The following is a 14,436-nucleotide window of genomic DNA, read 5'->3' as shown; positions in this document are numbered from 1 at the left end:
AGTTTGAATCTCTGGAAGCCAAAGATGTTATAGCATCATTTCCCATTTTTATTTCTCTGAAAAGTGCCCCTGTTTTTTTAATCCACTATCATTGGTCTAGTCAGTCAGCCCTTAACTTTCACTTAAAATGATAAATCTGCACTTTTTGTTCCATTGCCAGAGAGGCATTCAAATTCAATTCTCCACATCACACACTTGAAAACATGACTGTAGCTCACTGTAGGCTACTGTGAAAATTCCAAATCCATCCGTTTTTCAAAATTTCTACCTATCAATCAATAAGACATGATCCCCACTTTAGTGGTATACTCTCAGTACCCAACAAAAATCTCCTCTGCAGACAGTTCTCATATACAGCACTGGTTTCCTATGACTTTTCCAGTGGGGATTGAGTCACTGCCATGGGAATTTGCCCTAAGAGCAAACTTTAGCCAATGATGGATTAGAGTAAAGGGATGATTACCACAATTTGCTTGCCCTTTGGTGTGACAATTCTCTCCCAAGGTTCCCAGGGAGCTTCCCCAGGTCTCAGCAGTAGTCTCTTATCTAGCTTACTTTTATTGACTTTGTCCCTTCAGCATCTTACCTTCCCATTCTTTCAGAGTGCTTCCTGTAATCAACTCTCATCTAAACTACTTGCCATTAAACTCTTTTCTCAAGAAGCACAAATACTGAGAACTAATCAACTAGAATATCACTAAAGGCTCCTAAAGGATCTCTCAGACCTAACTGCCCTCTCTTGCCCCTCCCATCTGTTTTACATTTTACCTCTAGATTTTTCTTTTTAACACTCTGTTGACTCATGCCCTTCAGAAATCCTCAACGGCTCCCACTGCAATAAGAAATAAAACAAAACTCTGCCCATCAAAGTCTGCCTGTATTTCTAACTGTAGTCAGCCTGCATTTCCTACCACAAACAGACACTGCAGACACACCCTACTACTCATTATTGACATGAAGTACCTTCTCTATGTTTTCAATAAGGTTGTTTCCTCTGCTGTAATGCCCTACCCACCTTATTGGCTAATAAGTCCCAGCTTATCCTTTGAGATCCAAATCAAACCCATTATCCCCTAAAAAGATCTCTCACACCCCCACTGTTAGGGTTGATATTTCCTGCTACCATGCTCCCCAATGCCATGTTTAAACTTTTGGTATATCAGAGTGTACCTTGTACTGAGATGATTTATAGATACATATTTCCACCACCAGATACGAATTCCTAGGAGGCAGGAGCCACGATACTAATCTATGTATCCATGTCTAATACTCGAAATAATTAACAAACCTATATTCTAATCTGACCAATCAGAAAGGACATGGGATCAAAGTCCTGGGGCACCCTGATGAGTCATGTGTTAACCCTTTAATTGCCATTGGCTTGTTGGGAAGTCCTGGGGAGCCTGAGGGAGGAGTTCTGGCGGCTCTAGTGGCAAGGGTTTTACTACAGTGGAGCTCAAACAATTGAGTATTTGTCAACATATGAGGAAAAGCATCTGTTATAATATTTTAACAAACAGTGCATAATTGGTTGAATGTCCTCTTTGTTCACAACTACTAGAGTTATCAAGGCTTCCCAAATTATAGGCCTTTTGTAAATAATTGTTATATAATTAAGACCAGAACTGAAAATGAGCACAGGGTTTTTTTTTTTTATTTTTTATTAACATTTATTTATTTTTGAGACAGAGAGAGACAGAGCATGAATGGGGGAGGGTCAGAGAGAGAGGGAGACACAGAATCTGAAACAGGCTCCAGGTTCTGAGCTGTCAGCACAGAGCCCGACACGGGGCTCGAACTCACAAACCGCGAGATCATGACCTGAGCCGAAGTCGGACGCCTAACCGACTGAGCCACCCAGGTGCCCCTGTTTTTTTTTTTTTTTTTAAAGACCACTGATACATACATGCACATGGATACATTTCTTTAATCAGCACAAATAGGAATATTTTCATACATGTATGAAAATTTTATAGTCTAGTTTTTTTTTTTTTTTTTTTTTTTTTTAATATTGCATCAGATTAACGGTTGTTCAGAAGCAATTTCCACTGTTTCAAATGCCGGAGAACTTTTCTAACAATAATATCAACAAAAATGGGCTAGCCCTTCTTTACAGGCTTTGCTTCTTCCAATCATAATGTCAACATTGATTCAACCCTAAGGGACTGCCCTGCAAAGAGCAATCATGATAGTGTCTTGCAAATATTTTTCAAAATTATGAAGCTGGCAAAATATCTTGTGTAGCCAGCAACATTTACTAATTCATCCTCACTGAACGATGTACCCTGAGTTGCCTTTAACTTCCCCAAATTCCTTCAAACCAGCATGTTAAATGAGTCCTGATCTGTTCAGTTAAAATATGTATGGAAATTTTATGGTCTCAGAAAGGCTGCCAAGATGAACAAAAAATGACTATCCAAAGAAAAGACATATTAAATATGATTACTTAGTGATTTGGAGCTCCATTTCCATAACTTAAGAGTCTGATTCATAGAAGAGGGGCTTTGTTCTGTTTAAGGGAGTGATAAACATTTCTAATACAACAATGCTGAGTGTGAGGTTCCTCATATGTACTTTCTCATACACTGCAGAACTCTCTGCCTTTTGTAGAACAGGAAATGAGATTTAATATGTTTATCAAAACTAATAATGGCAAATCTGAATGATTCGCTGCCCTTTACAAAGACTAGTTAACTTTCTAAAACTAAGTGAAATCCACCAGTAAGAGAGCTGTCATTTGATGATCAAAATAAGAACAGAAATTTAGATTTCTTAAAATCGATTCAAATCTTGTGAATTACATAAAAAAATGACAAAATATGATACTTTATTGTAAAGCTAGGAAGAGATTCACAATAGCCTAAAATCTATCATACAGAGAATTATTAATTGGCTTTGTAAAGCCAAATGTGTGAAAAGTGATGGGAAGATTTCAGAAGATGATAATAACTATGACTGTGGTGACATGGGAGGTGAAGGCAACTAGAAGCAGACAGGGGGTGGGGGGCAGGTGTGTGCATGCTGACTCTTGCTTTACAGCACATCCTATGACAGTGGTATTGACTGGATCAGTATGTTTGCCATTCTGAAGTTTCCCTTCTCCTTATTAATAGCATTAGCATACTAGGTGTAGACCCTTTCCTAAAACATTCTTTGCTGAGGGGAGCAGGGATGAGACACTAGTTCTTCCAAGGAGCACAGGTTTGCTACTAGGTGTATACTTACTATACTTCTAAAGTATATCCATTTACCTACGCTATAATGATTTCCTTGGCAGGATCCGACAGCTGTGGGACATTTAAATCCCTCCCAAATAGAACAACTTATTCCCTTAATGAATCACAGTCCTGGGGCACCTGGGTGGCTCAGTCAGTTAAGCATGTGACTTCGGCTGAGATCATGATTTTGCGGTTCATGAGTTTGAACCCTGCATCAGGACTCTGTGCTGACAGCGTGGAGCCTGGAGCCTGCTTCATATTCTGTGTTTCCCTCTTTCTCTCAGCCCCTTCCCTTCCCTCTCTTTCTCTCTCTCTCTGAAAAATAAATAAACATAAAAAAAATGAATTACAGTCTTTCAGGTCTTCCCTATTACTCTTCTACCCTTCTTTTTTTTTTTTTTTTATTCTATGCTTCTCACACACCCTCCTCCCTTCAAAAGCTTATAGGAATACCCTTCACCACCATTCCCATGCAACCAATTCTGTTCAGGGATCATTGGGATAATTTGCATAAATGAATGCTTTATTAGAGACAAAGGGAGAAAACTTCACACACCAAAGACTTTAACCTATTTTTTCATATATCAATTAAGTGCCTATGCTTGTTTTTATAAGACCTATTCCTATAAACAGACATTCTCGTAAGATGTTGACTGGTTCATAAAGTAGTAGACATATTTAAAAGTATTTATCACATTTTATTTAATTAATTAATTAATTAATTTTTAATGTTTATTTCTTTTTGACAGAGAGAGATACAGCTTGAGCGGGGGAGGGGCAGAGAGAGAGGGAGACACAGAATCCAAAGCAGGCTCCAGGCTCTGAGCTGTCAGCATAGAGCCAGATGCAGGGCTTGAACTCACAGACTGGGACATTGCAAAGTCCCAGACTGAACCCACAGACTGAGACCTGAGCCGAAGTCCGACGCTCAACCGACTGAACCACCCAGGCGCCCCATATTTATTTATTTATTTATTTTTAAATGTTTATTTATTTATTTTGAGGGAGACAGGGCGAGAGTACATGCGAGTGGGGAAGGGGAAGAAAGAGGGAGGGAGGGAGAGAATCCCAAGCAGGCTCCATGCTCAGCATGGAGTTGGATGTGGGGCTGGATCTCATGACTGTGAGATCATGACCTGAGCTGAAATCAAGAGTTGGATGCTCAACCGACTAAGCCACCCAGGTGCCCTTTATCACAATTTTAAAATTAAATACCCTTAACTAAATATATCTACTTCTAGAAATTTGTCCAATAAATAAATTCAAATAAATGGCCAAGAGACTATAGCACTAGATGTAAAATGCATGTCCCAAAGCTCTGATTATTCAGAAAGCTAATGACTGAAATGGAAAACTAAACTTCCATCTGGGTCACTTATTAGAAACGGGAAATGTAAAGTATATTTTTTCATTGTTCTCATCATATATCTGTCCTAATCTAGTGGTTAATAATGTTTTACTAATGGTTTTGTTACCTTTGAATATACCACGTTTCCAAGGCAAAACGTGTAGAATATATGGAATTGTGCTATCAGAGTCTATGGTGATGACTGGATTTCCCCACACCATTGGAAGATCTGAAGATACCTAGAAAAGAGAGTTCAAAGAATTACATAAAGTCGGGGCGCCTGGGTGGCGCAGTCGGTTAAGCGTCTGACTTCAGCCAGGTCACGATCTCGCGGTCCGTGAGTTCGAGCCCCGCGTCGGGCTCTGGGCTGATGGCTCGGAGCCTGGAGCCTGTTTCCGATTCTGTGTCTCCCTCTCTCTCTGCCCCTCCCCCGTTCATGCTCTGTCTCTCTCTGTCCCAAAAATAAAATAAACATTGAAAAAAAAAAAAGAATTACATAAAGTCAATATTTACATGAAATTCGTAGAACTAAAGCATAGAAAAAACTGAAAATGTAAATACTTCCATTAAAACTGTTCACCTTTATTAAGTATTTTATTTTTAAGTTTATTTATTTATTTTGAGAGAGAGAGAGAGAGAAGGAGTGAGCTAGGGCAGAGAGAGAGGGAGGTAGAGAATCTGAAGCAGGCTCCACACTGTTAGTGGGGAGCCCAATAAGGAGCTCTGAGCCAAAATCAAGAGTCAGACACTTAATCGACTGAGACACCCAGGTGCTCGAAAACTGTTCACCTTTAAATAAAAAGCAAACCAGAAAAATACTACATAAAGTAAAAGAAAAAATCTAAGGAGAGGCCTATGAAAAAGGAGAACAAAGAAAATGATTCTTAGAAAAAAAAAAGACAATGCTTATTTTCTGTTGCTACTGATGTTACCACTGATGTTTAGACAACCTGAATATCTTTTATAGGCCATGCATAATTTTCTTATGCATTTTGATGGACAAAAGATGAACCATTTCAATGAATTTTACATCAATATTAATACAGCAAACAAAGACTAAACAGCATTCTGACCATAACTCTGTTTAATCCAACTGTCAGATCACTGAGTGGTACATCTCACTACCCCCCATTGCCTAGGCAAACACTAATCTACTTTGTGTCTATAGATTTGCCTGTTCTGAACAATTCATAGAAAGGAAATAATATGTGGTCTTTTGTGATAAGCTTTTTTCACTTAGCATGTTTTCAAGGTTCATCTATATTGTGGTAGGTATCAGTATATCATTTCCTTTCACTGACAAATGATACTAAATTGTGTGATATGCCACATTTTGTGTACCCATGCATAAGTTGATGGAAATTTAGGCTGCCTCCACTTTTGTCTATTATGAACAATGCTGTGATGAAAACATGTACAAGCTGTTAACTGGACGCAGATGTTTTCATTTGTAATGGACATACATCTAACTAGGAGTGGAACTGCTGGAGCGTATGGCAACTCAGTGTTTAATCTTTGGAATTACGGCTTTCCAAAACTTTGCTTTTTTCTTTTTTTTTTATTTATTCTTTATTATTTATTTATTTTTATTTTTTTTCAATACATGAAATTTATTGTCAAATTGGTTTCCATACAACACCCAGTGCTCATCCCAAAAGGTGCCCTCCTCAATACCCATCACCCACCCCCCCTCCCTCCCACACCCCATCAACCCTCAGTTTGTTCTCAGTTTTGAAGAGTCTCTTATGCTTTGGCTCTCTCCCACTCTAACCTCTTTTTTTTTGTCTTCCCCTCCCCCATGGGTTTCTGTTAAGTTTCTCAGGATCCACATAAAAGTGAAAACATATGGTATCTATCTTTCTCTGTATGGCTTATTTCACTTAGCATCACACTCTCCAGTTCCATCCACGTTGCTACAAAGAGCCATATTTCGTTCTTTCTCATTGCCACGTAGTACTCCATTGTGTATATAAACCACAATTTCTTTATCCATTCATCAGTTGATAGACATTAAGGCTCTTTCTACAATTTGGCTATTGTTGAGAGTGTTGCTATAAACATTGGGGTACAAGTGCCCCTTTGCATCAGGACTCCTGTATCCCTTGGGTAAATTCCTAGCAGTGCTATTGCTAGGTCATAGGGTAGGTCTATTTTTAATTTTCTGAGGACCTCCACACTGTTTTCCAGAGTGGCTGCACCAGTTTGCATTCCCACCAACAGTGCAAGAGGGTTCCCATTTCTCCACATCCTCTCCAGCATCTATAGTCTCCTGATTTGTTCATTTTTTCCAAAACTTTTCTAAAATGACTGCACCCTTTTCTTTTTCACCAACAAGGCATCATGGCTCCTACTGTTCTACATCTCGCAAAGTTTTTACTATCTGCCATCCTGATTATAGCCGTCCTCGTAAGTGTGAAGTGGTATCTGATTGTGATTTTGATTTGCATGTCTCTAATGGCTACTATACTGAGCATCTTTTCACGTGCTTCATTGCTCACTGGGAACTCTCTATTTAAACTCCTTGCACATTTTAAAAGAAATGTTACTTCTCATTTTGTTGTAGAGTCCAATATACGGCATATGGACATTTTCTCTCATTCTGTGGGTTGTTTTTTCACTTCTTTCAAGGTATCCTTTGACGCACATTTTAACTTGGAAGTTCAATTTGTTTATTTATATTTATTGCTTTGTCACATCTGCTTTTAGTGTCATATCTAAAAAATAATTGCCTAACCCAAATTCCTGATAACTTACTCTTATGTTTTATTCTGTTTTTCTAGTTTTAGTTATTAAATTTGGGTCTACAATCCATTTGGAGTTTACTTCTGCATATGATATGAGTTACTTCTGCATATGATATGAGTTAGGGGTCCAATTTCATCCTTTTGTGTTTGACAATATAGTTGTCTCAGTACCATTTTTTAAAAAAGGCTATTCTGTCTCAATGATTCTCTTGGCATCTTTGTTAAAGACTGATTGACCATTATTATAAGGGTTTATTTCTGGACCTTCTATTGCATTCCATTCATCTATATGTCTACCTTATGCCAGTACCAAATTTTCTTTAATATCATAGTTTTGTAGTTAGGAGTTTGCAATAAGTCTTAAAATCAGGAAGTATGAATTGTCCACTTTTCTTTTTATTTCACAAGATTGCCTTGGCTGTTCTGTGTCCCTTGCATTTCTATATAAGCTTTACGATTATCTTGTCAAATTCTGCAAAAAAAAAGTCAGTTGCGATTCTGATAGATATTGTGTTGAATCTATGTATCAATTTGGATATCAAAGCCATCATAACAATATTAAGCCTCCTGATCCATGAGCATGGAATGTCTTTCTATGTATTTTGAATTTAATTTCCTTCAATGATATTTTGCAGTTTTCAATGGACAAGTCTTGCTCTTCTTTTGTTAAACTTGTTCCTAAGCATTTTATTTATTTATTTACTTTGATGCAAATAATCATTTGCAATTGCATCAAAAAAAACAAAATGCTTAGGAACAAGTTTGACAAAAATCAATCATTTGATTATTAATTTCATTTTGAATTGTTCATTGCTACAAATGATTGATTTTTGCATACTGACCTTGTATCCTACAAATATTCTGAATTCATTTATTAGTTTTGATAATATATTTCATGGATTCCTTAGAATTTTCTATTTATAAGATCATGAAATCTATAGAGATTGTCTGATTTCTTCCTTTACAATGTAAATGCCTTTTGTCTCTTGTTCCTAAACTAACTACACTGGCTAATATCTTCAGTATAATGTTAAACAGAAATGGCAAGAGTAGAAATTCTTGACTTGTTCTTGACCACAGGGGAAAATCATTCATTGTTTTACTATTAAGTATGATGCTAGTTGTGGGATTTTCATGGATGCCCTTTAGTATGTCTCAAGTACCCACGGAATATTCTCCAGGATAGAGCATGCCTTGGGATATAAAAGGAGCCTCAATAAATTTAAAAGGGCTGGAATTATATCTAGTACATTTTCTTTTGGGAACAATTGAATTAAATTTGAAATAAAAAATGGAAAGAAATTTGGGAAACCCTTAAATAGGGGTGCTTGGGTGGCTCAGTTGGGTAAGCAGCTGACTCTTGACTCATGACCATCCTGGTCATGATCCCAGGATCGTGGGGTCGAGCCCCTGTCAGGCTCTGTGCTGAGTGTGGAGCCTGCTTAGGATTCTCTCTCTCTCCCTCTGCTCATGCTCTCTTCTTCTCTCAAAAATAATAATAATAAAATAAAATAAAAATAATTTTTAAAAAAGAGTCCTAAATAACCAATGTGCCAAAAAAGAAATCCCAATGAAATTAGAAAATATGCTGAGTCCCTAGAGTGAATGATTCCTCTTTTCTATTGTACTATCAAGTCCAGAGTTTTAAAATAATCTCTATATTATTGCTATTATCTGTTTTTTGGAACTTTTCATTAACTCCTCAGAAAATATTTCTTTTAGCTCATTGAACATATTTACAAAGGCCTGTTTAAAGTCTTTGTCTAGTAGTCCTAAATGTGGGCCCCTACTGAGACAGCTTTTAGTGACTGCTTATTTTCCTGTGTAGGGGCCATACTTCCCTGTTTCTTTGTCTCATAACTTTTGCTGTGGAAAAATGTGCCTTTTAGATAAGCCAATAGAGCCATTTTTGGAATCAGATCATTAACTCCCAATGGTTTGTTTTTGTTGCTGTTTTTTCTTGTTTGTTCTTTGCTGGTTTAGTGACTTTTCGGACCAATCCTGTATATTCTGCATTCACTAGAGCGTGTGTTCACTTAAGCCCCTGCTGAGTTAGCTTAGTGGCCAGCAATAGTTTGTCCCAGGTTTCCTTACACGCCTGAGAATGTAAATTGTCTACCCTTTGTTGAGGAGCGTTGCATATGTGTTATGGCACATTTTCAGCACTCAGGGATCTGACAACTCTGCCTCAGCCTTCACTTCCAGCTCCCATAGTGCCTCTATGTCTGTGGAGACAAAAGACCTGGCACCCTCTCAGGACTTCTCTGGTCAACTGCACAATGCTACCCATGCATGTGACCTGCTTGTTCCCCAGCGATACTTCAGAGCTTTTAAAATCCCCTAAGGACCTCTCACTCTTCAGATCTTCCTTTCAAGTTTTTGGCCAAACTCTTGCTGGGCACAGCTGTTTTTGCAGCCTCAGGCAACTATAGTGTCAAGTAATAACTGCTGAATATTTTTTTGGCAAATATCCTGAAGATAGGGCCTTTCCAACAGAGCAAGATTTGAGACAAGTCAGGTAATGGCAACACTCCGCTAGTGGGGAATTGCTAAAGAGGGAGCTGCAAGGAATGGCAAATTGTGACAATGTCCTGAGGATGGGAATTAGAAGGAGATCCATACTCAGTCTGCCTCTTCCTTTGTTTGCAAGGCTGCAAGTTTTCATAGCTACTATGGTTGCAAGATTGAGGAGCTGAGGAGAGGGGGATAGAAAGAGGCCAAATAAAAATACCACAAATCACTCTGCTCTTACCAAGATTACAAGTTTTTCTTGAGCAAATATTCCTCAGATTATTTTAAGCTTTTGTTCAATTTCAAGGCCTGAAAATTTTCATTCTGACAACTTGTGCCAGTGTTTTATTGTTTTTAAGGAGAAACTGATTTATGAAACTCCTTGCTCTACCATTCTGGAAGTCCCACACCTGTTGTTTTCCTTACTGCAGAACTATTTTCCACAGCATTGTACCTGTATCTTAATTATGTTCTCTGATTTTTAATTTTCTCTTTCATATTAAGGAAGTCACAACCTCCTACCGAAAACTACTCTTAGGGCAGTAAGATGAAATATAAGTTAAAAGGATTTTTTAAAAAAGGCATAAAAGTGACTACTAGCAGTAATGAAAAACAGAACAAAGAAAATATATGAAAAGAATATATTGAGCTTGAGTTGTTAGCAGATTGTCAAAGTGCAGGTGTATAGCAGTCGAGAATGAGGGGCTGAGACAACACACGTCTTGAGGAAAAGTGTGAAGCTGGCATTTGTACCTAGATGGCAGTTTGAAGCCAAGAAACTGCCAAGTGAGACGTCGTAAAGCCATAACGATACTTTGGAAGATGTAAACCTGAAGAGACATCAGAAGATTAGAGGAATAAAAGAACCAGATAAGTAATAATCAAAATCAAGAAATGGCAGGGAAATGAGGAATACAGAATGGTATAAAATAAACAGTGAAAAGTGTTAAGAAGGCAGACTGACATTGCAAAACACTACAGGAATTGTGAGCAGATACCTCAGTAAAATAACTGATTTTCTTTGACCAGAAGTCAAGTGTGATCTCTGTGGCAGAGGTTTTAGCCCAAAAGAAGAGCTATAAATGGATTGCCATAAATTAAGAAGTTTAGCAATCATGGACAATAAAGGTGATAATAGTTGATACATAGAACACACTGAGGGTTGCTGGAGGGGAGGTGAGCAGGGGGATGGGCTGGATGGGTGATGGGCATTAAGGAGGGCAACTGTTGGGATGAGCACTGGGTGTTGCATGTAAGTGATGAATCACTGAATTCTACTCCTGAAACCAACATTACACTATATGTTAACTAACAGGAATTTAAGAGAAACTAAAAACTAAAAAAAAAACCTAAAAAACTAAAACTAAAACTAAAAAAAAACTAAAAACTAAAAAAAACCTAAAAACTAAAAACTAAAAAAAAAACCAAATTAATTTAAAAAAAGGTGATAATAATTAAAGAAGAAATAGTGTAGAGACAAGTTTTCTTTTATTTTTTTAAAAAATATTATGTTTATTATGTATTTTTGAGAGAGAGAGAGAGAGAGAGAGAGCGAGCGAGCAGGGGAGGGACAGAAAGAGAAGACACAGAATCCGAAGCAGGCTCCAGACTCTGAGCTGTCAGCACAGAGCCCGATGCGGGGCTTGAACTCACAAACCCCGAGATCATGATCTGAGCTGAAGTCAGATGCTTAACCAACTGAGCCACCCAGGCGCCCCTAGTTTTCTTTTATAATGGAAAAATATGAGACTATTTATAGATTAAGGAAAATAATCACACAAAGGGAAAGATATTGAAAGAGAGAAAGAGCAGGGGAAAGGATTGTGAATCAATCTTGAGTGCATAGAGGTCAAATTCATTTCATAGATGAAGGAATGAAGATGGAGAATCAGAAGCATTTCAGTGGTCCTAAAGCAAGTGTATGATTAAAGCTCAAAGTATAAAGCAAAGCTTCTCTCCCCAGCCTTTCTCCTTAGTACTACCTCAGTTGTTCCCCAACAGAATTTCTATTGAAAGGCAAGCAATAAACCAAACATTAAGAATGAAATGAAAGGGCAAATTCATAGTGCTCATTATCCTGTGTTGATTAAAGACAATGGTAAATTTCAAACAAAGAAAGGTGATATTGTATCTATTGATAATATCTCTAGGAACAAATCTTTCTTAAATCTTAAATACATTTCTGTTCTTTTATAATTTTTGGAGCTCTTTAATTATAAAAATATGGGGGGAGCCTGAGTGGCTCAGTCAGTTAAGCATCCAACTCTGGATTTTGGCTCAGGTCATGATTCCACAGTTCGTGAGTGTGAGCCTTGCATTGGGTTCTGCACTGACAGTGCAGAGCCTGTTTGGGATTCTCTCTCTCCTTCTCTCTCTGCCCCTCCCCCACTTGTGTTCTCTCTCTCTCTCTCTCTCTCTCTCTCTCAAAATAAATAAATAAATAAATAAAAACTTAAAAAAGACTTTAAATATAAAAATATGGAAAATCTTCCTTGAAAAGCTATTAGGTGCTCGATAGTATAATTTATGAAAGGTATAAATATGTAGATAAGAGAGACATGCCCCTTTTCTCAGTTTATACTCTGGTGGAAAATAATGAAAAGGTAATAGCAATATTATATAGTATGTATGATGGTGGAACAGATAAAAAAATGTTGTCAAAGCACATGAAAGGCATCTATTCCCCAGTTTTATAATCCATAAAATTTAAAAGCTGTTCAAAAAAGTTTTATTTTTATTTTATTTTTATTACAATTTTTTTATGTTTATTTATTGATTTTGAGAGAGAGAGAGAGGGAGGGAGGGAGGGAGAACAAATGGGGGATAGGTAGAGAGAAGGAGAGACAGAATCCCAAGCAGGCTCTGCACCCTCAGCACAGAGGCTGATGCGGGGCTTGAACTCACAAACCGCGAAATCATGACCTGAGCCGAGACCAAGAGTTAGACGCTTAACCAACTAAGCTACCTAGGCACTCCCCAATTTTTTTTGAAAATGCCTTTTATTATCATTCTTGGAAAAGTGGCATTTAACACTTGCCCTAAAGAATTAAGAGGAGAAAGACGGAGAAATGGAAGATAGGGAGTTGTATAGAGAGCTCCAGACAGGAGCAAAAGGAAATTCTGTTTACAAAGAGCTGAGTGCTTCTGGGGCCAAGAGTGGCAGCAGATGAAAATGAGCAGATGAGCTTTTAAAGGACAGCAAAAGCCACTTCAGGGAGTATGGATTCTATCCTGAAGGTAAGAGATGACAGGACAAGTCTCAGCAGGGGAGTGTCAAGATGACATTTTAGTTCTTAATATTCACTCCATTTGCCATCGAGTAAGGAAAGAAGAAAATCAAAGCACATATTATTTTCAGGATTACAAAAAAAAATCAGGAGGCAAACCCAGAGAATTTCCAGACTTCTCTAATACTCTCTGAAACTCAGGCACTCATGATGGATAGATATGTGAATCTTCTTTCAAAGATTCTCTTGGGCACACAATAATTTGTAGATAAATGTGGGAGCGGGGAGTGAAAAAATTTATTTTAGGATTGACTTAAATCAAGTGAGGACAGCCAGGTGAAAGGCTTCATATAAAATAATGTAAACAATTATGCATTTTTTCACATTCCCAATATTATTTATGCTGATAAATGATAGGATACACTTTTGAAAATTTGTGTTTACAGATTTCACATTAAAATGGGATGAGCTATCCAAAATATTTTGAAAATGCCTTTTGTTATCATATACAATTTCTTCAGATCAAAGTACACGATTCAAATAGGTAGATTTTAATAGGCTTTATGATTACATACTAATACCTAAATATAAAACTTGTTTGATGTTATTTCAACTTTACAATTGAAAAGAAATTTAATAGTTGTTGGCCTAATGAGAAATAGAATTCTAAGCATGTTCTTATGTGACACTGCTTCACCTAGTTAAGTAAAATTAAGTGGTTTTAAAATTTCATATAATTCAATATAGTCCTTTTGAAAACACTTTCAGGCTTAAAGAAAAAAATCTTACCTTAAATGTTTGGATGGTCTTTGTATGATTGGGCACCATTATGGGTTTATTTGTCATTTCTCCTACTTGACAGTTTATAATGATGTGTTCCAAGGCCAGGGGTCTTTTTCCAATCCCTTTTATGTCAAAGACATACTCCATACCATCTGCTTCATTTTGCACAATAAGTCTGCCCTGTGACAAATCAGCCAAATTTCAGCACTATAGAAGTCACAGTCGGATGCCCAACAATCTCTGCTATCTGATTAACTTTGAATCTGATTAATGAAATGAGCTGTCAAGGAGGTGTCAGTCATTGACTTTTCCGGTTTATGTCTAAATACTTCTACTGAATGAGTAAAGATGAATTTCCTGTGAAAGCTCTGTATTTCTCTGGACTTTCTCTAAATGACAGAGTTTATATAGGCCTTCTTGTACATAGCAATTCCATACGTTTTTATGTCCTTGTCAAAGGAATATGTCTTAAGAAAGTATTCTCTGAAGTACCCCCTACATTAATGAATAAAAACAAAGGAACAATGATTTTACTTTGTTAAACATTTTGTGTAAAAATAATCTAGACATTAAGTATTGGCAGCCAGGAGTGTTGTGAATTTCAG

The 14,436-nt window shown here is 37.3% G+C and overlaps 1 protein-coding gene across 1 annotated transcript in view; it reads right to left on the bottom strand.

The window, feature by feature from the left end:
• CFAP47 (cilia and flagella associated protein 47) overlaps positions 1-14,436 on the bottom strand; it is a 550,869-nt gene that overhangs the window by 185,868 nt on the left and 350,565 nt on the right. The window contains exons 48-49 of the mRNA XM_030305764.1: positions 13,838-14,011; positions 4,694-4,805 (exon numbers count right to left, since the gene is read on the bottom strand). Of these exons, the coding sequence (XP_030161624.1) occupies positions 4,694-4,805; positions 13,838-14,011 (286 nt within the window). The remainder of the gene's footprint in view (positions 1-4,693; positions 4,806-13,837; positions 14,012-14,436) is intronic.

The sequence above is a fragment of the Lynx canadensis genome, chromosome X (genome assembly GCF_007474595.2).
Source record: "Lynx canadensis isolate LIC74 chromosome X, mLynCan4.pri.v2, whole genome shotgun sequence".
Taxonomy (NCBI): domain Eukaryota; kingdom Metazoa; phylum Chordata; class Mammalia; order Carnivora; family Felidae; genus Lynx; species Lynx canadensis.
The sequence above is the reverse complement of the archived record's forward strand: the minus strand, read 5'-3'. Positions and strand labels throughout refer to the sequence as shown.